Raw genomic sequence first — 27568 nt, forward strand, 5'->3', positions numbered from 1 at the left:
GTGGCTGCTGATACCGGTGGGTCCCAGCTGCTATGAAGAAGAGCGCGCTCAAACAGCGGGAGCGGGCATAAATATATGCCCTGCGCCACTGTTTGGAGCTCACTATTAAAGGGGTACTCCGGTGGAAAACCTTTTTTTTTTTTTAATCAACTGGTGCCAGAAAGTTAAACAGATTTGTAAATGACTTCTATTAAAAAAAATCTTAATCCTTCCAGTACTTATTAGCTGCTGAATACTACATAGGAAATTCTTTTCTTTTTGGAACACAAAGCTCTCTGCTGACATCACGAGCACAGTGCTCTCTGCTGACATCTCTGTCCATTTAAGGAACTGTCCAGAGCAGCCTATGTTTTCTATGGGGATTTTCTCCTACTCTGGACAGTTTTTAAAATGGACAGAGAAGTCAGCAGAGAGCACTGTGCTCGTGATGTCAGCAGAGAGCTCTGTGTTCCAAAAAAGAAAATAATTTCCTCTGTAGTATTCAGCAGCTAATAAGTACTGGAAGGATTAAGATTTTTTAATAGAAGTAACTTACAAATCTGTTTAACTTCCTCGCACCAGTTGATAAAAAAAAATAAGATAAATTTCCACCGGAGTACACCTTTAAAGGGGTTAAACCAGGGCTCAAGTCCTGCAGGAAAGCATGGGAAGGGAGTTCCTGCACTTTTTCCACAGCTGGAACACTGTTCCCATTAGCAGGAGTCCTGCAGGACCAGCTCTTGAGTGGAAATCTTGGGCGAGTTCCCACACGTTTTTTTCCCAGGACAAGAACAGAAACAGTAAAATTGAGGCAAAAAACGCAGGGCCGTAGTGATGTTATTTGGGTCCCTATTTTTCTCTCCCAGTCCTGGAATGATTTAATAAAAAAATGTAAAAAAATTTAAAAAAATTTGTATATTTGTGGTGTTTTTCAGCTCACACTTCAATAAAAGCGCTTGAATGAAATAAGAGCACGTCCAGTTACAGTCTGTTTAATTTAGCGGTTTGCAAAAACACGGTCAACTACACTTTGAGTACGCCAAAAATACAGAAGGAAAATATTGCCTCCATTTGACTAGATTTCATTTAAAATTCCCCGAACGCTGAACCAGAATCGATGACAAAATGTTATTTTTTTCACATCATGTTGATCACCTGTTAGAATGATTTTTATTTCTGTGACAGAAAACTTGGCCTCTTGTTGCCCATAGCAACCAGAGAGGTATAGGAATTGAGCTCCATTCTGAGCGGTTGCTATGGGCAACAAAGTCAATTATTCTGTCAGTTTTGATAAATTAGGCCAAAATACATCAAAAAGAAAAACAAACAAACATAGTCCATTGTGCCAAGGTACCAATATATTGTTTATTTGCTGTAAACCAGACTACATTCCCAGTTCCCTTGAAGTTACGCAGTTGGTGTCTTTACGGTTACGATATCAACAGCGTCCATTCCGGAGGATATCGCTTACAAGTTGGGGATGTGGTAATGGCGGCTGTAACATCGGGGGTTGTGTGAGGTTTCTAATGAGATTTATACAGAAGATGTAAGGCAGCAGTCGATGGCTTCCGTGTGTCACTGGTGTCGGCCATTTTATTTCTTAACAATTTGGATGACGTCTTCATGTTCCATGTTGTGCGTCAGTCCTACTCTCTGGGGGCTGTATTTGGTGCTGGTTCCCTTTAAATACAATACAAATTGTAAAGTCAGAAAAAATTTAAGTGTACCTGTCATTTGTACATACTTTTGACATGTCGTAGCGACATGATAACATTTTAGATCAGCAGGGGTCCGAGTGTTCAGACCTCCACCGATGAGAAGACATGAATTTATCCCACCTTTTTGTACAGCCATTTTGAGGGATGAATTAATAATATTCAGGAGTTATATCCTGTATTATACTCCAGAGCTGCACTCACTATTCTGCTGGTGGGGTCACTGTGTACATGCATTACATTACTTATCCTGTACTGATCCTGAGTTATATCCTGTATTATACTCCAGAGGTGCACTCATTATTCTGCTGGTGAGATCACTGTGTACATACATTACATTCCTTATCCTGTACTGATCCTGAGTTATATCCTGTATTATACTCCAGAGGTGCACTCATTATTCTGCTGGTGAGGTCACTGTGTACATACATTACATTACTTATCCTGTACTGATCCTGAGTTATATCCTGTATTATACTCCAGAGGTGCACTCATTATTCTGCTGGTGAGATCACTGTGTACATACATTACATTACTTATCCTGTACTGATCCTGAGTTATATCCTGTATTATACTCGAGAGCTGTACTCACTATTCTGCTGGTGAGGTCACTGTGTACATACATTACATTACTTATCCTGTACTGATCCTGAGTTATATCCTGTATTATACTCGAGCTGTACTCACTATTCTGCTGGTGAGGTCACTCTGTACATACATTACATTACTTATCCTGTACTGATCCTGAGTTATATCCTGTATTATACTCCAGAGCTGTACTCACTATTCTGCTGGTGAGGTCACTGTGTACATACATTACATTACTTATCCTGTACTGATCCTGAGTTATATCCTGCATTATACACCAGAGCTGTACTCACTATTCTGCTGGTGAGATCACTGTGTATATACATTATTTATCCTGTACTGATCCTGAGTTATATCCTGTATTATACTCCAGAGCTGTACTCACTATTCTGCTGGTGAGGTCACTGTGTACATACATTACATTACTTATCCTGTACTGATCCTGAGTTATATCCTGTATTAAAGCTTACATCTTCCAATTCCTTGCATGCTCAGTGTCTGAAGAACTTTCTTAGGTGATTTGCATTCTGGGAATTGGCTACTTTTCACCACATACTAGAGCCAACTATCCCACTGGATTATAGAGGGGTCTGTTCACCAGCTCTATGACTGCAGCTCTGGAGTATAAGGATACATAGGTAATATGCTGGCGCTATAAAGGGTAAGTATCAGCAGGACATGTTCTCATTACAATACTTACCCAAACCAGGGCGTATTTAAATTGGCTGGCGAGTGTCCTGTGAATCCGATGACACTGTTACAAAACAAGACAGAATACCGAAGTGAGTAAAAGTACACGTATGTGCCTATAATGGAACTATAATGAGCCTGACGTCCATATAAGTTCCCTCCTCCTCCTCCATAGACTTGTATCGCTTGTCTTGCAGACACAGGACAAAGCCCAGCTGATTTTCAGAGTGGAATACAGTCTCACAGGAGAGGGGGGAAAGAAGCTTGATAACAGGAGAAAGAAGCATTTTTTGTCTAATAAGATATATTACAAAGTTTCTTATATTTGCTTGCACTCATCATGTGACAAATGTGGGGCAGAAGGAGGGATTGGCATGTTAGATTTATCCAGAAGATAATTTGCTTGCAGAGGTGTCTGGCAGCAGCTTACACCTCTCTCCCATTAGAGAAGATATGCACACCTGGTTGAAATAAGTGTGCATATGTATAAAGGGTGGGGTAGGAGGAATAGCTGATTGTCTGATGAAAATGTATGGACACCTTTTAAATCTTCTTGTGTCTGAGGTTTTTCCTTTTTTTTATGCCTTTGTACACATAATCACGACAGAGGAATCCTTACCACGTGTTCCACTGAAGCACCCCTCCGGAGGATGATGGCATCTGAAAAATCTGGCCTCTCTGTGAAGATAATTGGCAGATATATAAATATTATATACAGTGATCCCTCAACTTACAATGGCCTCAACATACAATATAGTTTCAACATACAATGGTCCTTTCTGGACGATTGTAACTTGAAACCAGACTCAACATACAATGCTATGGAATCTGCGAAACGTGTCAATGGCTGGAAGAACCGACCAATCAGAATGGATATTTCACTGGTTAAACCCCTGTATTACTGAAGCGTTTGCACTGACTGGTGTCTGGTAGCGCCCCCTACAGTACAGAGAGGTATTACATGTTCTGTACTCTTTACCTGTATTACTGAAGCGTATGCACTGACTGGTGTCTGGTAGCGCCCCCTACAGTACAGAGAGGTATTACATGTTCTGTACTCTTTTACCTGTATTACTGAAGCGTATGCACTGACTGGTGTCTGGTAGCGCCCCCTACAGTACAGAGAGGTATTACATGTTCTGTACTCTTTACCTGTATTACTGAAGTACATGCACTGACTGATGTCTGATAGCGCCCCCTACAGTACAGAGAGGTATTACATGTTCTGTACTCTTTACCTGTATTACTGAAGTGTATGCACTGACTGGTGTCTGGTAGCGCCTCCTACAGTACAGGGAGGTATTACATGTTCTGTTCTCATTACCTGTGCCAGGGTTAACTGCTCCTTTGGGCATCAGGTGAGGGCGGCTCCATTTTACTATTTTTAGGACATTGCGTGTACTGTACAGGACCCTGAAGAAGCTTCTGTCCTCTACATAGACCAGTGTTTCCCAAAGAGGGGGCCTCCAGCTGTTGCAAAACTACAACTCCCAGCATGCCCGGACAGCCGAAGGCTGTCCGGGCATGCTGGGAGTTGTTGTATTGCAACAGCTAGAGACACTCTCTTTGGGAAACACTGAAATAGACAGTGATTACAGCTTTTTTACTTTACCTTATTACTTTTATATATAAGGATTTGCTTTATCTATATTAGTTATCTACTTATTTTTTGTTTAATTCTCACTTTTTCCTATTTTTGGATGACATTTTGGGGCTTCAGAACCAATTACCAGGTTTCCTTAGAGTTCTGGTCTCAACATACAATGGTTTCAACATACAATGGTCGTCCTGGAACCAAGTAATATTGTAACTTGAGGGACCACTGTATATAAAAATATGATTTACTATAAATATATAATATTTAATATATATATTATATATTTATTTGGGATAGATAGGATAGAATTGTATATATATATATATATATATATATATAGTAAACCAAAAAAAGCTTGCAGCACTACTTATCCAGTCCCTAGTTTGGTGCCTGCGTCCTTAGACCCAATCAAAGTCCATCAAATATACAAGAAAAAAAAGATGTCGCAGCACTCTCCAAAAAAGTAGAGCTTGAAAATGGTCCTGAGAGAGGACTGAAACGTTGCTATGGATTGAGCCAATACATTTTTGGATTTTTCTCTACTTTTCTGGAGAGTGCTGCAACATCGTTTTTTCATACATATATATATATATATATATATATATATATATGTCTCCATTTCTATCCTATCTATCTAGAATAAATAAAAATTTATAAAATATATAATTTTCATATTATATACATACACACATATACTTATTTGGGATAGATAGATATAGATAGGATAGATTGCTATAGATATTGGTATATATTACTACATTTAATCCATAACCACAGCTGGCACCTATGACCCGGCTTCAATTGCTCAATAGTAACATAACCCCCCCCCCCCCATACCTGGCATGGTGCCATTCTGCTAGCAGACAAGCTTAGCCCAGCTCATGCTATTACTGGGACCCCTAGTGATCGGCTTCAACAGTAGTCTCAAACTGTGGCCCTCCAGCCAACGGCATGCTGGGAGTTGAAGTTTTGCAACATCTGGAGGGCCAAAGTTTGAGATCACTGGGCTACTACCTATGAGATACCCTGGCAGCCAAGTGTTCAGTTTTCCTACAGCGCCACCACTGGGGAAATTTAAAATGACAATGATCTATCAGTAATGCACAGAGATGAGATCCTACAGAGCGCTAGGCGGACATGTACGAGGAAAATAGGCAATACAAAAAAGAATAAAAGAAAACTTTCTTATCCCATATTGGAAAGTGCAGCCGAGAGAGAAGTAGAATGTTAGATGGAGTATAAGAAATAACAGAAAATCTCTTACGTCCGCGCTTTTTAGTGTAGATACAGGTAAGAGCCAAATATTCCCATAACATTTCCAGCAGGTAGTCCAGGTTCAGCTTCATTCCACAACTGAAGGAGACAAAAATGGAGAAATATTATCAAAAGTATATGTATTTATCTATCTATCTCCTATCTATCTATCTCCTATCTATCTCCTATCTATCTATCTATCTCCTATCTATCTATCTCCTATCTATCTATCTCCTATCTATCTATCTCCTATCTATCTATCTCCTATCTATCTCCTATCTATCTATCTCCTATCTATCTATCTCCTATCTATCTATCCATCTATCTATCTCATATCTATCTATCTATCTCATATCTATCTATCTCATATCTATCTATCCATCTATCTCATATCTATCTTTCTCATATCTATCTATCCATCTATCTCATATCTATCTCCTATCTATCTATCTATCCATCTATCTCATATCTATCTATCTATCCATCTTTCTCATATCTATCTATCTATCCATCTATCTCATATCTATCTATCTATCCATCTATCTCATATCTATCTCATATCTATCTCATATCTATCTATCTAATATCTATCTAATATCTATCTATCTCATATCTATCTATCTAATATCTATCTATCTATCTATCTATCTCCTATCTATCTATCTATCTATCTATCTCTCTCCTATATCTCTCTCTCTATCAATCTCTCTCTCTCTATCTATCTATCTCTCTCTCATATCTATCTATCTCATATCTATCTATCCCATATCTATCTATCTCATATCTATCTATCCCATATCTATCTATCCCATATCTATCTATCCCATATCTATCTATCCCATATCTATCTCTCTCATATCTATCTCTCTCATATCTATCTCTCTCATATCTATCTCTCTCATATCTATCTCTCTCATATCTATCTCTCTCATATCTATCTATCCCATATCTATCTATCCCATATCTATCTATCCCATATCTATCTATCCCATATCTATCTATCCCATATCTATCTATCCCATATCTATCTATCCCATATCTATCTATCCCATATCTATCTATCCCATATCTATCTATCCCATATCTATCTATCCCATATCTATCTATCTATCTCTATCTATCTATCTCTATCTATCTATCTATCTATCTCTATCAATATATAAAGTCCCAATATAAACAGAACATCCAGTCAGCCAGCAATGGGGTGCAAGCATATCCAGAGCCTCGGTCCACCGGTTCCCAGATTAAGTAGCCAAAATAGATGCAATTCAAGTGGTTTATTCCATGATGTATCAAAGACTACGTTTCAGTAGCCTTATATTACCTTATTCAAAAAGGTAGCGTGAGGCTACCAAAACGTAGTCTTTTATTTATTTATACTGCTGTTACATCATTCTTTAAGTAATCCGCATATCAGTACTGTCTATGTGCACAAACTGTTAAACCATGAAAATACAGTGCCTTAGCATTAAAGGGGTACTCCGGTGGAAAACATTTATTTTTAAATCAACTGGTGCCAGAAAGTTAAACAGATTTGTAAATTACTTCTATTAAAAAATATTTATCCTTCCAGTACTTATCAGCTGCTGTATGATCCACAGGAAGTTCTTTTCTTTTTGAATTTCCTTTGTGCCTGACCACAGTGCTCTCTGCTGACACCTCTGTCCATTTTAGGAACTGTCCAGAGTAGGAGAAAATCCCCATAGAAAACCTCTCCTGCCCTGGCCAGTTCCTAAAGTGGACAGAGGTGTCAGCAGAGAGCACTGTGGTCAGACAGAAAAGAAATTAAAAAAGAAAAGAACTTCCTGTGGATCATAATAGCAGCTGATAAGTACTGGAAGGATTGAGATTTTTATATAGAAGAAACTTATAAATCTGTATAACTTTCTGGCACCAGCTGATTAGATTTTCTTCCCTCCAGAGTGCCCCTTTAAAGTGTTACTTTAATTTAGTAAAACTTTTCATCTGTTGTGAAGACATGTCAAAAGTTTAGATTGCGTTGGATCTCAGGGGGGCAGCATTTGAAGGGTGAGTTGCAACAAGCCCCCCCCCAATAGATAAAATACATCTACACAATGGATGATAACCCTCCCCCCAGATAACTAGATCATTCATTATCTACAGGTGCAAAATTTGCAAACAACCCTCCTGACCTCACCTGATCACCACGCTGTTCGGCTGTCGCGCGAGCCTGTCCACCTCCTCCATGGAGATCTGATCGACTTTGTTATATACCTGTAGAGATTGGGGGGGGGGAACAAAAACAGGGGTCACTACACAAGAATGAGGGTCTCCAGTCTATGCAACAGGAGTCTCCAACCTGTGGCTCTCCAGCTGTTGCAAAACTACAACTCCCAGCATGCCTGGACAGCCAACGGCTGTCCAGGCAGGCTGGGAGTTGTAGTTTTGCAACAGTTGGAGACCACTTTTCAACAGGATAAACACATCAGTAACTAAATATGTTTCCTACCATGGGGGTTTGTTGCAGTGTATCAGCTTAGGCCCCTTTCACACTATAAAATTCATCCGTTAAAAGATTTGTTATAAACGTCCGTTAGAAAAGCTTTAAAAACGGATGTTAAAGGGGTACCCCTAGACATCTTATCCCCTATCCAAAGGATAGGGGATAAGATGTCAGATCGCCGCGGTGCCGCTGCTGGGGAGCCCCGTGATCCCCGCTGCGCCACCGCACTCTCATTACAGCACAGAGCGAGTTCGCTCTGTGCGTAATGACGGGCAATACAGGGGGCGGAGCATCGTTATGTCACTGCTCCGCCCCTCGTGACGTCACGGCCCGCCCCTTTCAATACAAGTCTATGGGAAGGGGCGTGGCGGTCGTCACGCCCCTGCCATATACTTGCATTAAGGGGACAGGCTGTGATGTCACGAGGGGCGGAGCCATGACGTCACACTGCTCCGTCCCCTGTATCGCCCGTCATTACGCACAGAGCGAACAGCGGGGATCCCGGGGCTCCCCAGCAGCGGCACCGCGGCGATCTGACATCTTACCCCTATCCTTTGGATAGGGGATAAGATGTCTAGGGGCGGAGTACCCCTTTAACCCCTTAAGGACTCAGGGTTTTTCCGTTTTTGCACTTTCGTTTTTTCCTCCTTACCTTTTAAAAATCATAACCTTTTCAATTTTCCACCTAAAAATCCATATTATGGCTTAGTTTTTGCGTCGCCAATTCTACTTTGCAGTGACATTAGTCATTTTACCCAAAAATTCACGGCGAAACAGAAAAAAAAATCATTGTGCGACAAAATCGAAGAAAAAACGCCATTTTGTAACTTTTGGGGGCTTCCATTTCTACGCAGTGCATATTTCGGTAAAAATGACACCTTATTATTCTGTAGGTCCATACGGTTAAAATGATACCCTACTTATAAAGGTTTGATTTTGTCGCACTTCTGGAAAAAATCATAACTACATGCAGGAAAATTTATACGTTTAAAAATGTCATCTTCTGACCCCTATAACGTTTTTATTTTACCACGTACAGGGCGGTATGAGGACTCATTTTTTGCGCCGTGATCTGAAGTTTTTAGCGGTATGATTTTTGTTTTGATCGGACTTTTTGATCACTTTTTATTCATTTTTTAATGGTATAAAAAGTGACCAAAATACGCTTTTTTGGACTTTGGAATTTTTTTGCGCGTACGCCATTGACCGTGCGGTTTAATTAATGATATATTTTTATAGTTAGGACATTTACGCACGCGGCGATACCACATATGTTTATTTATTATTTTTTTTACACTTTTATTTTTTTTATGGGAAAAGGGGGGTGATTCAAACCTTTATTAGGGAAGGGGTTAAATGACCTTTATTAACACTTTTTTACATTTTTTTTTGCAGTATTATAGGTCCCATAGGGACCTATAACACTGCACACACTGATCTCTTATACTGATCATTGTTATCCCATAGGGACCTATAACACTGCACACACTGATCTCCTATGCTGATCACTGGCGTGTATTAACACGCCTGTGATCAGTGTTATCGGCGCTTGACTGCTCCTGCCTGGATCTCAGGCACGGAGCAGTCATTCGCCGATCGGACACCGAGGAGGCAGGTAAGGGCCCTCCCGGTGTCCGGTCCGGGACGCCATGATTTCACCGCGGCGGTCCCGAACAGCCCGACTGAGCAGCCGGGTCACTTTCACTTTCGCAGCGGCGGTCAGCTTTGACTGCCGCTTCTAAAGGGTTAATACCGCACATCGCCACGATCGGCGATGTGTGGTATTAGCCGCGGGTCCCGGCCGTTGATGAGTGCCGGGACCGACGCGATATGATGCGGGATCGCGGCGCGATCCGGCTTCATATCGCGGGAGTCGGCGCAGGACGTAAATATACCTCCTGCGTCGTTAAGGGGTTAAACGTCCGTTACAAAATCCCATTCAAGTCTATGGGATTATTTGATTATCCGTTATAGCCAGTCATCAATTACGGACGTTAGTGGTGACGGAAGAATTAACGGCACGTGCACTCATTTTTCTTCCGTCGCAAGAAACGGGTAAATTAATGGCCGTTATTTTTAACATTAACGTCTATGGCAAAGGGATGAGCCTTTATGTCATCCATTTGCACCCGGTTTACAATATCTGTTATTCCTTATGAGCATGCTCAGAAGAGGTGACATCAGCAGACTCCTGCAGTACTGAGGGACTACTACTACTACTACTACTACTACTACTCCCATCATGAAACAGACTTGTGTCAATCGCTGTGTCGCCAAAGCCTTATGGGGCAGATTTATCAAAACCCGTCCAGACGAAAAGTTGCCCAGTTGCCCATAGCAACCAATCAGATGGCTTCTTTCATTTTCCAGAGGCCTTTTCAAAAATGAAAGCAGCGATCTGATTGGTTGCTATGGGCAACTCAGCAACGTCTCCCTCTGGACAGGTTTTGATAAATCTCCCCCAATGTTTTTGTTTCTCTTTCTTACTAGAGATATCTACATCAAGCTGAGGAAACATGGAGGTCAGGACTCACGTATAGACAGGGCATGTACACTCTGTTCCCCACTATGACATCTATGAAGTCGTCCGGGCTGCAGTCCTCCCGGAACAGAACCTCAGCGTTGAACATTTCTGGAGAAAAGTTTCATTAAGGTCCAATGTGTAAATCGTTACGAATGTTATTGATCCACGAATTGTGTAATAGTGTTGGGCGCGAATATTCGCATTTCGAATTTTTGCATTTTTTGCAATATCGCAAATTCGCAAATATTGCGAATATATTCACTATATATTTGAAATTGCGAATATTCACTTTTTAAATGTAAATGTTCGCATATTCCGTCTTTTCACTTGTGGACCAATTAGAATGATGCAAATACACTTGTCAGAGGTTATCAATAGAGATGAGCGAACTTACAGTAAATTCGATTCGTCATGAACTTCTCGGCTCGGCAGTTGATGACTTATCCTGCATAAATTAGTTCAGCCTTCAGGTGCTCCGGTGGGCTGGAAAAGGTGGATACAGTCCTAGGAAAGAGTCTCCTAGGACTGTATCCACCTTTTTGAGCCAAAGGGAACACCGGAAAGCTGAACTAATTTATGCAGGATAAGTCATCAACTGCCGAGCCGAGAAGTTCGTGACGAATTGAATTTACTGTAAGTTCGCCCATCTCTAGTTATCAACAACATCCCTAGTAGCCAATAGTAAAGTTGCCCACCCCCCCCTCACAGTTTTCTTCCTCGAATACGTGAATATTCACATATACGAATATGCGAAATTCGCGAATATAGGAGGAATATTCGTCTATATATTCGCAAAATATATCGGGAATTGGAATATAGCCAATGCCGCTCATCACTACTGTGTAATAGGTAGATGATACAGTGATCCCTCAAGTTACAATATTAATCGGTTCCAGGACGACCATTGTATGTTGAAACCATTGTATGTTGAGACCAGAACTCTATGGAAACCTGGTAATCAGTTCTAAAGGCACCAAAATGTCATCCAAAAATAGGAAAAAGTGAGGATTAAAGAAAAATAAGTAGATAACTAATATAGATAAAGCAAATCCTTACATATAAAAGTAATAAAGATCTGCTGGGAGCTGTAATCACTGTCTATGTCAGTGTTTCCCAAGCAGGTTTCTCCAGCTGTTGCAAAACTACAACTCCCAGCCTTTGGCTGTCCGGGCATGCAGGAAGATTTAGTTTTGCAACAGCTGGAGGCACCCTGATTGGGAAACACTGATGTAGAGGGTTGAATAATTTACCAGGACAAGAGGTAAACACTGTCTATGTAGAGGACAGGAGCTTCTTCAGGGTCCTGTACAGTACACGCAATGTCCTAAAAAAGTAACATGGGGTCGCCCTCACCTGGTGTCCAAAGAAGCAGCTAACCCTGGCCCAGGTAAAGTGTACAGAACATGTAATACCTCCCTGTACTGTAGGGGGCGATACCAGACACCAGTCAGTGCATACGCTTCAGTAATACAGGTAAAGAGTACAGAACATGTAATACCTCCCTGTACTGTAGGAGGCGCTACCAGACACCAGTCAGTGCATACACTTCAGTAATACAGGTAAATAGTACAGAACATGTAATACCTCCCTGTACTGTAGGGGGCGCTACCAGACACCAGTCAGTGCATACGCTTCAGTAATACAGGTAAAGTGTACAGAACATGTAATACCTCCCTGTACTGTAGGGGGCGATACCAGACAGGAATTCAGTGCATACACTTCAGTAATATAGGGTATTTACCAGTGAATGCCCATTCTGATTGGTCGGTTCTTCCAGCCATTGACATATTTCACAGATCTGGACTGTCTGTACATTGTATGTTGAGTCTGGTTTCAACTTACAATGGTCCAGAAAAGACCATTGTATGTTGAAACTATTGTATGTTGAGGCCATTGTAAGTTGAGGGATCACTGTATGTGACTCCAGAAATAAAGGGGTACTCTGCTCTGTGCACCAGGGTGACGCGGATTCTGGTGCTGTTTACCGTATGATATGTAGGTTCCTTGTTGTACAATGGAGGCGGCTGCTGTAGTATGAGCCAAGATTTCTCTCTTCTCCATTGGGCAGAACAGGGAATTTGCTTTGGCGGAAAGACTGATGTCTCCGGAGCGATTGCGTTGACGTTCACATGTGGGGAGCAGCGGTAGAAACCGGGTCACCTGACCTATCTACATATAAATTCAAGTTAGTGCAAGTGACTCTGCTGTCAGATTGTCTTTAATAGTAGGATGTATCCCCTTGTAGGTAGTATAGATAGCGGCAGACATTAGCAGCAGGCCCTTGTAGACCGCAGCCCCCCTGCAGACATTAGTAGCAGCCCCCTCCAGACAGTAGCCCACCCTGTAGACTGCAGCCCCCCTTGTAGACAGCAGCCCCCCTCCAGACAGTAGCCCACCCTGTAGACCGTAGCCCCCCTTGTAAACAGCAGACACCCCCCCGGACAGTAGCCCACCCTGTAGACCATAGCCCCCCTTGTAGACAGCAGCCCCGCCCCCTCCAGACAGTAGCCCACCCTGTAGACAGCAGCCCCCCTTATAGGTAGCAGCCCTCACTTGTAGACAGCCGCCCCCCCTTGTAGACAGCCCCCCTTATAGACAGAAGCCCCCCTTACAGACAGAAGCCCCCCCTTATAGACAGCAGCCCCCCCCCCCCCTTGTAGACAGCCGCCCTTATAGACAGCAGCCCCCCTTGTAGTCAGCTGCCCCCCCTTATAGACAGCCCCCCTTATAGACAGCTGCCCCCCCTTATAGACAGCCGCCCCCCTTGTAGTCAGCTGCCCCCCCTTATAGACAGCCCCCCTTATAGACAGCAGCCCCCCCTTGTAGTCAGCTGCCCCCCCTTATAGACAGCAGCCCCCCCCCCCCTTGTAGACAGCTGCCCCCCCTTATAGACAGCCGCCCCCCTTGTAGTCAGCTGCCCCCCCTTATAGACAGCCCCCCTTATAGACAGCTGCCCCCCCTTATAGACAGCCGCCCCCCTTGTAGTCAGCTGCCCCCCCTTATAGACAGCCCCCCTTATAGACAGCAGCCCCCCCTTGTAGACAGCCGCCCTTATAGAAAGCCGCCCTCCCTTTGTAGACAGCAGCCCCCACAACCACACACTCGGTAGTGCCCCTGGGAGCTGTCCTGTGCCGGGTGTTGCCGATCCGATGCACCATTCTCCCGTCTGCATCATGGCATTCACGTCGTGTGTGTCACATGCTCCTCCATAGGGCGCCATGATGCGGACGGGAGAATGGGATAGCGGAGCGGCGCATTTTACTTGACGGGAGGATGGCACTGCAGCAGGTATCGGATATGGTATCGGGGACATCAAACGAGTCCCCGATACCCTGCAAATGTCTGGTATCGGTAGAGGGACATCCCTGCTGTACACACTAGAGAAATTTACTTATTGAAAATTAAAAATAAATTATACAAAATTCTCCTCCTTTTGGGAGCTGCAACAGGATATTGAAGAAAATGAACAAACTAGAAAAATCATTCTTATTGTGTTAATAAGGCTGCTGAGGTTTACAATATTGTACACTATTATAAAACATAAGTCCCGGTGGTCCCAGCACCGCCATGTTCTGCCAGCACCTGTGCTGTGTGAATATAACCTTTAAAGGGGCACTCCACTGCTCCGGCGTCCTGAACATTTGGTTCCAAACGCTGGGTGCGGGCTCGTGACGCCGCAGCCCTCGTGAAGTCACGCCGCACTCTCCTCAATGCAAGTCTATGGGAGGGGGCGTGGCGGCTGCCACGCCCCCTCCCATAGACTTGCATTGAGGGGCGTGGCATGACATCACGAGCCCGCACCCAGCGTTAGGAACAAAATGGAGTGGAGTACCCCTTTAAAATTGTGCTTCCAATCTACAAATTAAATTGTCTTTCTGTGAATTTTTTTTATCTGCACCTCAGGTTTATTTCTGTGCAAAATAAATCCTGCGCCACGTGGTTGAGATGCCTTCATGGCCGGGGCTGTCACGTTCTGCCGATTTTCTGTAGTCAATCGGTAAGCTGCAGGGCTGGATCGGGGCATGTGTGTGTACGGCAGGGTCATCAGATATGAATAATCTGCGTATATTGCTCCGGATTGTAAAGGCCCATTCACACTACGGAATCTGCAGTGGGGATGCCGTCTGCAACAGGCGCTGCCGGTCACTACTGACGGTAATATAGTCCATACAGTGTCCTAACCAATGAATCAACATGTTCCTTCTTTCGGCAAGCCTGGGATTTTCACTATGGAAATCCTGCAGTGTAAATGGGTCAATGGAGAACCCATTCACACCAATGAGAGATTTCTGAATTCCGCTTGGATATTATGTAGTGTAAATGGGCCCCGAGCCAATGATTCAATCTGCAGCAGAAAATCCACAGCAAAATATCCTATAGTGTGGAATTTCATAATAACCTCTTCTACCTATTAAATATTTTTTCTACGACCACCTGGTTATCCGGAATATTTGATGTTCGGCATGTACCGGTTGGCTAAACCAATTTTCCTGTATTGGCAACCATCCAGAAACCAATTCAGATTGGTGATGGTCCCTTACATGGACACCCTTAAAGAGGACCTGTCACCAAATAAAACACTAATATAGTGTTCCCTGTGTAATAAGCAGACACTTTCCCATTCACTTGCTTTTAAAATGATCAACATGAATAGGTTTAAAATTTTATGGGAAAAAACGGCCACTAGGTGGCTCTGTTCTGTTCCCTGCAGCAATTAAATGGGTACTCCGGTGTAAACTTTTTTTTATTTTTTTAATCAACTGGTGCCAGAAAGTTAAACAGATTTGTAAATTACTTCTCTTAAAAAAAAAAATCATAATCCTTCCAGGACTTATTAGCTGCTGAATACTACAGAGGAAATGGTTTTCTTTTTGGAACACAGAGCTCTCTGCTGACATCACAAGCACAGTGCTCTCTGCTGACATCTCTGTCCATTTTAAGAACTGTCCAGAGTAGGAGAAAATCCCCATAGCAAACATATGCTGCTCTGGACAGTTCCTAAAATGGACAGAGATGTCAGCAGAGAGCACTGTGGTCGTGATGTCAGCAGAAAGCTCTTGTGTTCCAAAAAGAAAAGAATTTCCTCTGTAGTATTCAGCAGCTAATAAGTACTGGAAGGATTAACATTGTTTAATAGAAGTAATTTACAAATCTGTTTAAAAAAAAAAAAGTTTTCCACCGGAGTACCCCTTTATAGTGAGTTTGGTCTCCTCCCGATATGGCAGGAGTCCGAACCCAGGAAGTGTTTTTCTGCACTGAGCTTGATTGACAGCTGCACAGAGCCTCATTGAAAGCTGCATAGAGTCTGATGTCTTCCATTCATCACAGCACCGCAACGATGTGAGGGCAAAAGTGGTCCCCCAGCAGGCTTCAATGATGTCTTGCCTGCTGGGAAACGCCCATTTTCTCAGAATTTTTTTTTAAGGGCTGGAGGGGTGTTAGGAGTAGTTAGGGAACATAGCCTGAGTTAGCTTAGGACTGTTCATTTGGTGACAGGTACGTTAATGTGTTTCTGCACCAGTTCCAGAGATTGACACATCTTTATATACAGTATACACACTGTATATATCATATCATGCAGGAAGGATACTGTATTCATGTAGAATGAGCTGCACCAGTTTCTCAGAGCACTGGGTCAGGGGGACGGTGGAGTTGAATGAGATGCCTCCTCCTTTCTTGGGCTGGAAGAAGAAAAAATAATAATAAAATGATAAAAAGCCTTTTCAGGGTTATTCCAGATCAGTGTTTCCCAACCAAGGTGCCTCCAGCAACGGGACTCCAATAAAATGTAAGACTGGTCTTATATTCTAACCGCTGAAATTCTGCGGAATCCCGATGAAATCAATAGGCAGTAAATTACGAATTTCTTTGCGAATTCCACACAGAAATACCTGTGTGTGAACATGCCCTTAAAGAGACATAGGTCAAATTAGAAAAATTGGCTTGATCATTAAAGGGGTACTCCAGCGCTAAGACATCTTATCCCCTACCCAAAGGATAGGAGATAAGATGCTTGATTGCGGGTGGTCACGCCGCTAGGGACCCCTGTGATCTTGCACGCAGCACCCTGTTACAATCAGTCCCCGGAGCACGTTTGCTCTGGGTCTGATTACTGGCGATCACGGGGGCCGGAGCATTGTGACGTCACGGCCCCACCCCCATGTTACATCACGCTCCGCCCCCTCAATGCAAGCCTATGGGAGGGGGCGTGACAGCTGTCGTCACACGGGGGGCGGGGCCGAACATCACAATGCTCTGGCCCCCCGTGATCGCCAGTAATCAGACCCGGAGCGAACGTGCTTCGGGGACTGATTGTAACGGGGTGCTGCGTGCAAGATCACGGGGGTCCCCAGCATAGGGAATAAGATGTCTTAGTGCCAGAGTACCCCTTTAAGACAAAATCAGGCGGAACCTTTAAAGGGTTATCCGGGCCATAGACATCTTATCCCCTAACCAAAGGATAGGGGAAAAGATGTCTGATCGTGGGGGGCGCTGCTGGGACCCCCCGCGATCTCTGAGCAGCACCCACATTCTATGCAGGGCTGCTGCTCCAGTGTCGGGAACCTCTGTGGAGACGTGACGTCACGCAGAGCCCCCTCCATTCATAACTACACCCCCTCGTGATGCCACGCTCCCTCCATTCATGTCTATGGGAGGGGGCGTGACGGCAGTCACGCCCCCTCCCATAGACTTGAATGGAGGGGGCGTGGCATCTCAAGGGGGTGTGGCGTGACGTCACATCTCCAGTCCCCGAAACACAGAGGTTTCTGAGCCTGGAGCAGCAGCAGGTGCTGCACGGAGATTGTGGAGGGGTCCCAGCAACGTGCACCCCCGTGATCAGACATCTTTATCCCCTATGCTTTGGATAGGGTATAAAATGTCTTTGGCCGGAATACTTCAATAAAGGGTTACAGGGTAACTCCACCTACATCTCTAGTTTAGAAATAATTGATAAAGCTGCGCATACTCAAAGGTAGTTTTATCCTTAGTGTTACTGTCATTCATATAAACTTTTGACATGTCGTCCAGTTGTGCAAAAAAAGTTGCCCCGCACCTGCTGTGATCGCAAGTTATAAGACGGGGAAGTGCTCAGCAGCGCTCTTCACTCGCCAGCCACCCGCTCTGTCCAACCCATTCACTCTACACAGACTTACACTGTGGAGGAGTCGGATTTGATTGACAGCCGGGTAGTGAAGAGCGCTGCAGTGCAGTTCCCTCGCTTATAACTCACAATCACAGCGAGTCTCAGGACTGAGAAACGGGGCAATCTTAAATGGGCACAGTCATTAAAGCTAATTTGCTATTGCGCTCCTTATGGTAAATAAAAAAAAATCTTTCTTATGTACTTTGTTTAAAAAAAAAAACAAAAAAAAACATAATTTTTTTTTTTTTTAACATTAAGTTTTTTATGTTTCTAGTGTTTAAAAAAGCTGCCACTAGGTGTCTCCCTACTTGTCCAGAGCACATTTCCCTCTATTTCTTGCACAGACTTTGGACTCCTGGTGGCCTGACAGAAGTCAAAAAGCAGGAAATGCTGAAGGAGGAAATGTGTGCTGGCTTATCCAGTCATAGCTCATCTCACACTGAACTGCTCTGGGCTGTGTGTAGCAGAGTGAGGGAGGAAGTTCTCCCCTGTATGGCTTCAGATGATGTCACTCCTGCTGGGGAACGCCCCTTCCCAGTCTGTGAATCTGTGAGACTGAGCAGAAAATACAGAGCAATATCAAGGTAGAAAACTATAAAAATAAAGGCAGGGGGTGGATTATCATGATGGGGCAGTGACCTGGGAGGATTGTAACATTTAACAAGATCATGAGAGGTACTCTAACTTTTTTGCGCACCTGGACGACACATCAAAAGTTTATGTAAATGAGATTTCACATTTTTAAATTCAGAAGCCACTTACCGTATTTTTCGCCGTATAAAACGCACTTTTTCTTCCCCAAAACTGGGGGGGAAAAGTCTGTGCGTCTTATACGGCGAATACACCCCTATCGCGGCGGTCCCTGCGGCCATCAACGGCCGGGACCCGCGGCTAATACAGGACATCACTGATCGCGGTGATGCCCTGTATTAACCCTTCAGACGCGGCGATCAAAGCTGACCGCCGCGTCTGAAGCGAAAGTGACACTAACCCGGCTGTTCAGTCGGGCTGTTCGTGGGCGATTTCACCGCGGCGGTCCCGAACAGCCCGACTGAATAGCCGGGTTAGTGCTTACAGGACACCGGGAGGGACCTTACCTGCCTCCTCGGTGTCTTCTCCATTCAGGGATCCCCTGTATGGCCGTCGCTCTCCTTCCTCGTCATCACGTCGTCGCGTACGTGCGTAACGACATGATGGCAGCGACGAAGAGCGAGGATACCCGGCCGGCAGCAGAGACGTTCCGGAGCGACAGGGACACGGCGACAGCGATGGAGCGACATCCAGGGCAGCGGTGGGGACACGTGAGTATTACCTCCTATGCAGTGGTCTTCAATCTGCGGACCTCCAGATGTTGCAAAACTACAACTCCCAGCATGCCCGGACAGCCAACGGCTGTCCGCGCATGCTGGGAGTTGTAGTTTTGCAACATCTGGAGGTCCGCAGGTTGCAGACCACTATTGGGTTAAAAATCTTTATTTTTTTAGATTTTGCACCTATAAATTGGTCTTATACGCCGGTGCGTCCTATAGTGCGAAAAATACGGTACCTTAAAGTATATATTGGGCTTGCGTTTGTTCAGCCGTATACCCACAGACTCCAGCTCTCTCTCTAATAAGGATCTGGCGAAGAGACAGGAACATGTATATAGTGATAACGCAAAATACATTTATCACAGCCATAGACTGACGCTGACCTCTCTGGTTGTAGTAGTCACAGACTACACCGCTCACCTCTGGACTTCACCCTTCGTAGCATCCAGCATCATGATTACCACGTCCGATGTCCGAGCCACGGCTATGACCTGGCGACCTCTACCCTTTCCTGCAAAGGTAAGAGTGTACAGTGGTCCCTCAACATACGATGGCAATTCGTTCCAAGCGACCCATCGTTTGTCGAATCCATTGTATGTTGAGGGATCCGTGCAATGTAAAGTATAGGAAGCTGTACTCACCTGTCCCCGCCGCTCCGGACCAGGTCATCACCGCTCCGGATGCTGTCCCGCTGCTCCGGCGTCTTCTTCGGGATCCTCCGGCTTCTTCAGCATCTTCTCCAGTGTCCGGGCCTCGCATTCTGGTGATGTTATTATGTTGCTGCGTCGGGACGGCGTGCGCAGCGACGTAATAATGACGCCGGAAAGCGAGGCCCGGACCCCGGAGAAGATGCAGAAGACACCGGAGGATCTCCAAATGGACCCGGAGCAGCGGGGATAGGTAAGTGAACCTGTCCGGGATGCTTAAACTGCTATCCGACAGTAGCTTATGCATTTTGCGCTGTCGGATAGCAGTTAATGCGATGGCCCCGACATATAAAAGCATATAAAGGCCATCGCATGTCCGGCGGGTCACTGTATAAGGTATATGGCACTTTGTGGGTGTCAATGCCAGCGCTGGGCAAGTAAGGACGCCACATAACACAAGGTTAAAGGGGAAATCAGTCCCAAAATATCTTATCCCCAAAGGATAGGGGATAAGAGGCCATCAGGCCTCCTCCTATAGACATGAATGGAGGGGGCGTGGCGGCTGTGGTCGCCATTCATCCGGTACAGAGCGCAGTTTGTTCCGTGCATCGGATGACTGGGATGCAGCTCGAAAGATCGCAGGGGTCCCCAGCTGTAGGACCCCAGCGATCTGACATCTTAACAGGTTATCCCCCATCCTTTGCATAGGAGATGAGATATTTAGGCGCAGAATACCTCTTTAAACACTTAAGGACGCAGGGCGTACCTGTACCCCCTGTGCCCAGTATATAACGCAGGGTCACACCGCGACCTGAGTCCTTAACGGGGTTAAGTGCACTAGTCAGATCTGTGGGGGGGGGGGGGGGGGGGGAGGGGGGTAAGAAGAGGCATTAACCATCAAGATGCTGCAGTCAAAACAGAACGCTGCATTTAATATGACGCGATCTCTGTGTAGCACCCTGTGTTTGTGCCGCACAGAGATCGCAGGGGGGGTCCCAGCAGCGGACCCCCGCGATCAGACATCTTATCCCCTATTCTTTGGATAGGGGATAAGATGTCTAGGGGTGGAGTACCCCTTTAAGGGCTTACCCAGGATTAGAAAAACAGAGCGCCACCCCTGTCCTCAGGCTGGGTGCGGTGTTACAACGAGGTTCTATTTACTTTCCTGGCATTGAGCTGCAATACCGCACACAACCTGAGGACAGCGGTGGCGCTGTTTTTAAAAAGAAAACACTCCTTCAGGGTAGGGCGACATGTAGCACATCCGTAGCGTAATTCAAAGATGAAATACGCCGCGTGCGACACCACCCATTAATGTCCCAGGTTATGAGGCGTGGCTGAGGACCAACTAGCCGCGTCTGTAAATCTGCAGCACGTTACGTGTCAGGAAGGGGTTAAAAATTATTCCGGCAAGCGGAACGCAAGAGCCGGCACTCACCTTGGGCTGCACCTTCAATAATTCCCGGCAGATCCAGAAGCTGGATGTTGGCTCCTTTATACTGAAATAAGGAAACGCAAATATCGCCATATTAATGGTTCTGACTAGAGATGAGCGAACTTACAGTAAATTCGATTCGTCACGAACTTCTCGGCTCGGCAGTTGATGACTTTTCCTGCGTAAATTAGTTCAGCCTTCAGGTGGTCCGGTGGGCTGGAAAACGTGGATACAGTCCTAGGAAAGAGTCTCCTAGGACTGTATCCACCTTTTCCAGCCCACGGGAGCACCGGAAAGCTGAACTAATTTACGCAGGAAAAGTCATCAACTGCCGAGCCGAGAAGTTCGTGACGAATCGAATTTACTGTAAGTTCGCTCATCTCTAGTTCTGACTATCGCAACTAATGGAGTGGATTGTCTAATGCAGTGTTTCCCAGCCAGGGTGCCTCCATCTGATGCAAAAACTACAACTCCCAGCATGCCCGGACAGCCAACGGCTGTCCGGGTATGCTGGGAGATGTAGTTTTGCAACAGCTGGAGGCACCCTGGTTGAGAAACACTGCTCTATGGACTGAATCAGGATGATACATTGTAACAAACTACCAATATAGGAAAGAGTTTGGAGCTGCTAATATATAGCAAACCTTTGCACCACATTGTTTCGTACACTGACAGCAAGCAGTGATCTTGTAAAACGGTGCAGAATTGAAACACAAAAGGTCTAAATTTATCATTGGCACAGATTTACGCGCAATGCGAAACCTGCCGCGCGAGTGCACGGATTTTCCGGCCGCTGCGCAAAATTACGTTGCGCGCCTTACTTCATAAATTTGCGCAAATTACAGGAAGCTTCTGGATAGTGCAGCGAAAAATAAAAATAAAAAGGGAAAAATCTAACATGTTACATGCACCTACCTGCTGGTCAGTGGAGTACATTTGCGCAAAAATTTGAGCAAAAATTATTTTGGCGCAAGTGATAAAGTCAGCGCACCAACCAGCCCAACTGCTAGCTACGCCCCCTGGTGGTGCACAACAAGAAAAACGATAAAGACGGCAAAGACAGCACAAAATAAGATGATAACTTTGGCGCAAGTCAATGCGCAAAATAAAAACACACAGGGGGAGAGTTTATCAACTGGCGTGTACCTGCATAATCGCGTGTGCAGTGGGTTTTTTTTTTTTACGCCAAAATTATTTAGTTTTGCGCTATTTTTACCTTGTCTGCGATGGCTTTATCATTTTTCCTGTGTTTCCCAGGGGTGCGCAAATTAATTTTTTTGCGCAAATGTGAGCTTTTTCCGCTTTACTTGCCCCATCTAGAGGCTTCACGTCATTTGCGCAAATTGATAAGGCGACGCAAGCCACATAAGAGACTAGGAAAACCACATATTCGCGTAGCGGGTTTCGCAGTGAACAAAAAATAAATAAATAAAAATTTTAAAAATGATAATATCCCCTTATAATTTCGCAAGTGCGCAAGAAAACATTGGACATGCGCGCCCCCCCCCCCCCCCCCCCCCCCCTCCAGCGCCATCTTGGATCTCACCTCTATGACTCCTGGGATACAGGTCAGGGTGGTGAACTCGTAGGAAGCGGCCTCGCTCGCCGTGGACGTCATCAAACTCAGAAACGTGGACTGCGAAAAACAAAAAGGATTCCCCACTCGAAATTAGGGACTGGCATGCTGGGAGTTGTGGTTTCGGGGAACACAATGCTTTTCATTACGCTCCAGAGCTGCATTTAAAGGGGTACTCCGGTGGGAAACTTTTTTTTTTTTTTATAAATCAACTGGTGCCAGAAAGTTAAACAGATTTGTAAATTACTTCTATTAAAAAAATCTTGATCCTTCCAGTACTTATTAGCTGCTGAATACTACATAGGAAATTATTTTCTTTTTGGAACACAGAGCTCTCTGCTGACATCACGAGCACAGTGCTCTCTGCTGACATCTCTGTCCATTTTAGGAACTGTCTAGAGTAGGAGAAAATCCCCACAGCAAACAGATGCTGCTCTGGACAGTTCCTAAAATGGACAGCAGAGGTCAGCAGAGAGCACTGTGCTCACGATGTCAGCAGAAAGCTCTGTGTTCCAAAAAGAAAATAATTTCCTCTGTAGTATTCAGCAGCTAATAAGTACTGGAAGGATTAAGATTTTTTTTATAGAAGTAATTTACAAATCTGTTTAACTTTCTGGCACCAGTTGATAGAAAAAAAAACTAAAAAAAAAAAAAAAAAACGTTTCCACCGGAGTACCCCTTTAAAATTCTGCACTAGGGTTTAAATGAAACAGCACTGTCGCTCTACCCGCATTCAACCAGGGTGCCTCCAGCTGTTGCAAAACTACAACTCCCAGCATGCCCGGACAGCCGTTGGCTGTCCGGGCATGCTGGGGGTTGTAGTTTTGCAACAGCTGGAGGTCCGCAGTTTGGATGCACACACATGCAGGATGACACTATATGCAGTATAAGGGCTTTAGGGCGTTACCGACCTTACCAACAGAGGGAAACCCGATCAGTGCTACCCGGGCATCTCCAGATTTCATCACATCGAAGCCCTCTCCTTTGCCGGCCGCAGATTTGGAAGGTTCCAGAAGTTGGGCTCTGTACTTGGCTAGCTTGGCCTTCAGCAACCCTAAGTGATATTCAGTGGCTGGAAGAGACAAAGCAAGCAGAGTTATAGTCTGAGCAAGACGGCTAGGATAGACTGCAGTTCAATGGAGGAATGATGCACGTATATAAGGGGGGGGGGGCATAGTGGGACAGACCATTAGGGGGCACAAATCATTGGGGCATTATGACACAGTACACTAGGAGCATGGCAGCACAGATCACTGGGGGGCATTATAACAGAGGATAGGGGGGCATGGTGGCCCAGATCACTGGGGGGCATGATAACAGAGGATAGGGGGGCATGGTGGCCCAGATCACTGGGGGGCATGATAACAGAGGATAGGGGGGCATGGTGGCCCAGATCACTGGGGGGCATGATAACAGAGGATAGGGGGGCATGGTGGCCCAGATCACTGGGGGGCATGATAACAGAGGATAGGGGGGCATGGTGGCCCAGATCACTGGGGGGGGGCATGATAACAGAGGATAGGGGGGCATGGTGGCACAGATCACTGGGGGGCATGATAACAGAGGATAGGGGGGCATGGTGGCCCAGATCACTGGGGGGCATGATAACAGAGGATTGGGGGGGCATGGTGGCACAGATCACTGGGGGGCATGATAACAGAGGATAGGGGGGCATGGTGGCCCAGATCACTGGGGGGCATGATAACAGAGGATTGGGGGGGCATGGTGGCACAGATCACTGGGGGGCATGATAACAGAGGATAGGGGGGGCATGGTGGCCTAGATCACTGGGGGGCATGATAACAGAGGATTGGGGGGGCATGGTGGCACAGATCACTGGGGGGCATGATAACAGAGGATTGGGGGGGCATGGTGGCCTAGATCACTGGGGGGCATGATAACAGAGGATTGGGGGGGCATGGTGGCACAGATCACTGGGGGGCATGATAACAGAGGATAGGGGGGCATGGTGGCACAGATCACTGGGGGCATGATAACAGAGGATAGGGGGGGCATGGTGGCCTAGATCACTGGGGGGGGGGGGCATGATAACAGAGGATAGGGGAGCATCGTGGCACAAATCACTGGGGGGCATGATAACAGAGGATAGGGGGGCATGGTGGCCCAGATCACTGGGGGGCATGATAACAGAGGATAGGGGGGCATGGTGGCCCAGATCACTGGGGGGCATGATAACAGAGGATTGGGGGGGCATGGTGGCACAGATCACTGGGGGGCATGATAACAGAGGATTGCGGGGCATGGTGGCACAGATCACTGGGGGGCATGATAACAGAGGATAGGGGGGCATGGTGGCACAGATCACTGGGGGGCATGATAACAGAGGATTGGGGGGGCATGGTGGCACAGATCACTGGGGGGCATGATAACAGAGGATTGCGGGGCATGGTGGCACAGATCACTGGGGGGCATGATAACAGAGGATTGGGGGGGCATGGTGGCACAGATCACTGGGGGCATGATAACAGAGGATAGGGGGGCATGGTGGCACAGATCACGGTGGGCATGACGACATCATTGGAGACATAGTGGCACATCAGGGGTGCATGATGGCATAGTACATTATGAGCATGGCAAGGCATTACACGAAGGGCATGGTGGCACAGATCACTGGGGGGCACGAAGGTACAGGACAATAGGGGCACAGTGAGGCAGTACATTAGGGGACTGGTGGCACAAATCATTGGGGGCATAGTGGCACAGCACATGGGGGGAATGCTCGCACAGATCATGGCGGCACAGATCAGTACATTAGGAGTATGGTGGCACAGATCTTCAAGGGAGGGGGGCATGATGGCACAGTAAACTAGGATCATGGTGGCACAGATCACTGGGGGCACAGTGGCAAAGATAATTAGGGAGCATGATAGTACATTAGGGGTATGACTGTCCAGATCATTGGGGGGCATGGTTGGGGTACTGACACCTATGGCATCACTGGCTTTGGCCTGGTTGGTGACAGGCCTTGTGGATCCAGGATCACATCTGGGCCGCTTACTCGACCCCCTGCGCAGCTCTGATTCATTTAAGTGACAAGTAACTAGAAAATAAAGTTATTAGGTGCTGTCCCTTTAAATCCAGCCCCTGCCCCCTGCCTGTGTGACCCCGTGCAGCGCCCGCACATGGCCCCGGCCTCCTCACCCTTGTTCTTCTGGGTCCTGGCGATTTCCTTCTCGATCTCGGAGATTTTCTCCAAGATCCCCATGTCTGCGGCCTCCCGACTGCTGCCAGCACAGACAGGAAAGGAAGCGGTGTGCACGGGAGCCGGGGGAGGGCGGGGCTTCTACCTGACGTCATCACCCGGCGCCAGACCGACGGCAGCCGTTTTTACTGAGGGCAACTATCTGCCCACAGTATCCAAGCAGAGTGTTGTGGATTGCTGTCACTTGTCTTCTCGTGTACCCTACAAGGCATGATGGGAATGCCAGCTTAACCCTTGATTTTGAAACTAAAATAGAAAAGTGTTTTGTTTACCCCAAAAATTGATTATCCTAATATACACTGCTCAAAAAAATAAAGGGAACACCTAACTAACACAATGTAACTCCAAGTCACTGACACTTGTGTGAGATCCCACTGTCCACTCAGGAAGAACACTGATTGACAATCAATTTCACATGGAACAGACAACAGGTGGAAATTATTGGAGATTAGCAAGACACCCCCAATAAAGGAGTGGTTCTACAGGTGGTGACCACAGACCACTTCTCAGTTCCTATGCTTCCTGGCTGATATTTTGGTCACTTTTGAATGCTGGCGGTGCTTTCACTCTAGTGGTAGCATGAGACGGAGTCTACAACCCACACAAGTGGCTCAGGTAGTGCAGCTCATCCAGGATGGCACATCAATGCGAGCTGTGGCAAGAAGGTTTGCTGTCTGTCAGCGTAGTGTTCAGAGCATGGAGGCGCTACCAGGAGACAGGACAGTACATCAGGAGACGTGGGGGAGGCCGTAGGAGGGCAACAACCCAGCAGCAGGACCGCTACCTCCGCCTTTGTGTAAGGAGGAGCAGGAGGAGCACTGCCAGAGCCCTGCAAAATGACCTCCAGCAGGCCACAAATGTGCATGTGTCCACTCAAACGGTCAGAAACAGACTCCATGAGGGTGGTATGAGGGTCCAACGTCCATAGGTGGGGGTTGTGCTTACAGCCCAACATTGTGCAGGACGTTTGGCATTTGGGGCATCTAGCGCCCTGTGCTCTTCACAGATAAAAGCAGGTTCACACTGAGCACATGTGTGGTGTCCCGGTACCGTATTGCATACCGTACCTAGTGTAGATGTCCCCAAAGTCAGAGTTACTACGCTCAGGTAGGGTCCCCCAGGTGGGACAGCCCCTAGTCACCTCTTCTTTACTCTAATTCTATAATGTTAATATATGTACATATTTAGTAATAATGTATATTTAATGTAATGTATAGTACATACCTTGTTTAGCGTCGCAGGACCTTCGGTTGTCACGATGCCGGCTGGCAGGAGGTGGATCCTCTGTGCCAGAGAGGGATTGGCGTGGACCGTGCTAGTGGACCGGTTCTAAGTCACTACTGGTTTTCACCAGAGCCCGCCGCAAAGCGGGATGGTCTTGCTGCGGCGGTAGTGACCAGGTCGTATCCACTAGCAACGGCT

General features: G+C 46.0%; 1 protein-coding gene and 1 long non-coding RNA gene across 2 annotated transcripts in view; one reads left to right on the forward strand and one right to left on the reverse strand.

Moving 5' to 3' along the window:
• Positions 1-15121, forward strand: part of LOC130284806 (uncharacterized) — a 97528-nt gene extending 82407 nt beyond the window's left edge. The window contains exons 4-5 of the long non-coding RNA XR_008847146.1: positions 10778-10940; positions 14715-15121. This is a non-coding gene — a long non-coding RNA (uncharacterized LOC130284806). The remainder of the gene's footprint in view (positions 1-10777; positions 10941-14714) is intronic.
• Positions 1316-26242, reverse strand: DRG2 (developmentally regulated GTP binding protein 2). Its single transcript, XM_056535571.1, has 13 exons — positions 26086-26242; positions 23835-23995; positions 22894-22983; positions 21351-21411; positions 19686-19776; positions 19502-19574; positions 16402-16492; positions 10822-10919; positions 7982-8058; positions 5834-5922; positions 3592-3650; positions 2983-3036; positions 1316-1659 (listed from the first exon to the last, which is right to left on the reverse strand). Exons 1-13 carry the CDS (start codon positions 26147-26149, stop codon positions 1573-1575), a joined length of 1095 nt encoding a protein of 364 aa, XP_056391546.1. The 5' UTR covers positions 26150-26242; the 3' UTR covers positions 1316-1572.
• Positions 26243-27568: the final 1326 nt, after the last annotated feature.

This window comes from Hyla sarda, chromosome 8 (genome assembly GCF_029499605.1).
Source record: "Hyla sarda isolate aHylSar1 chromosome 8, aHylSar1.hap1, whole genome shotgun sequence".
Taxonomy (NCBI): Eukaryota; Metazoa; Chordata; class Amphibia; order Anura; family Hylidae; genus Hyla; species Hyla sarda.

Excerpts from the sequence above, each read along its gene's own strand:
- DRG2 (XM_056535571.1), bottom strand. The coding sequence starts at position 26,149 with ATGGGGATCTTGGAGAAAATCTCCGAGATCGAGAAGGAAATCGCCAGG. Across the intron at positions 19,575-19,685 it reads ACGAAGGGTGAAGTCCAGAG|ATCCTTATTAGAGAGAGAGC; the intron begins GTGAGCGGTGTA and ends TCTCTTCGCCAG. Across the intron at positions 3,037-3,591 it reads GTGCTTCAGTGGAACACGTG|TGTCATCGGATTCACAGGAC; the intron begins GTAAGGATTCCT and ends GTTTTGTAACAG.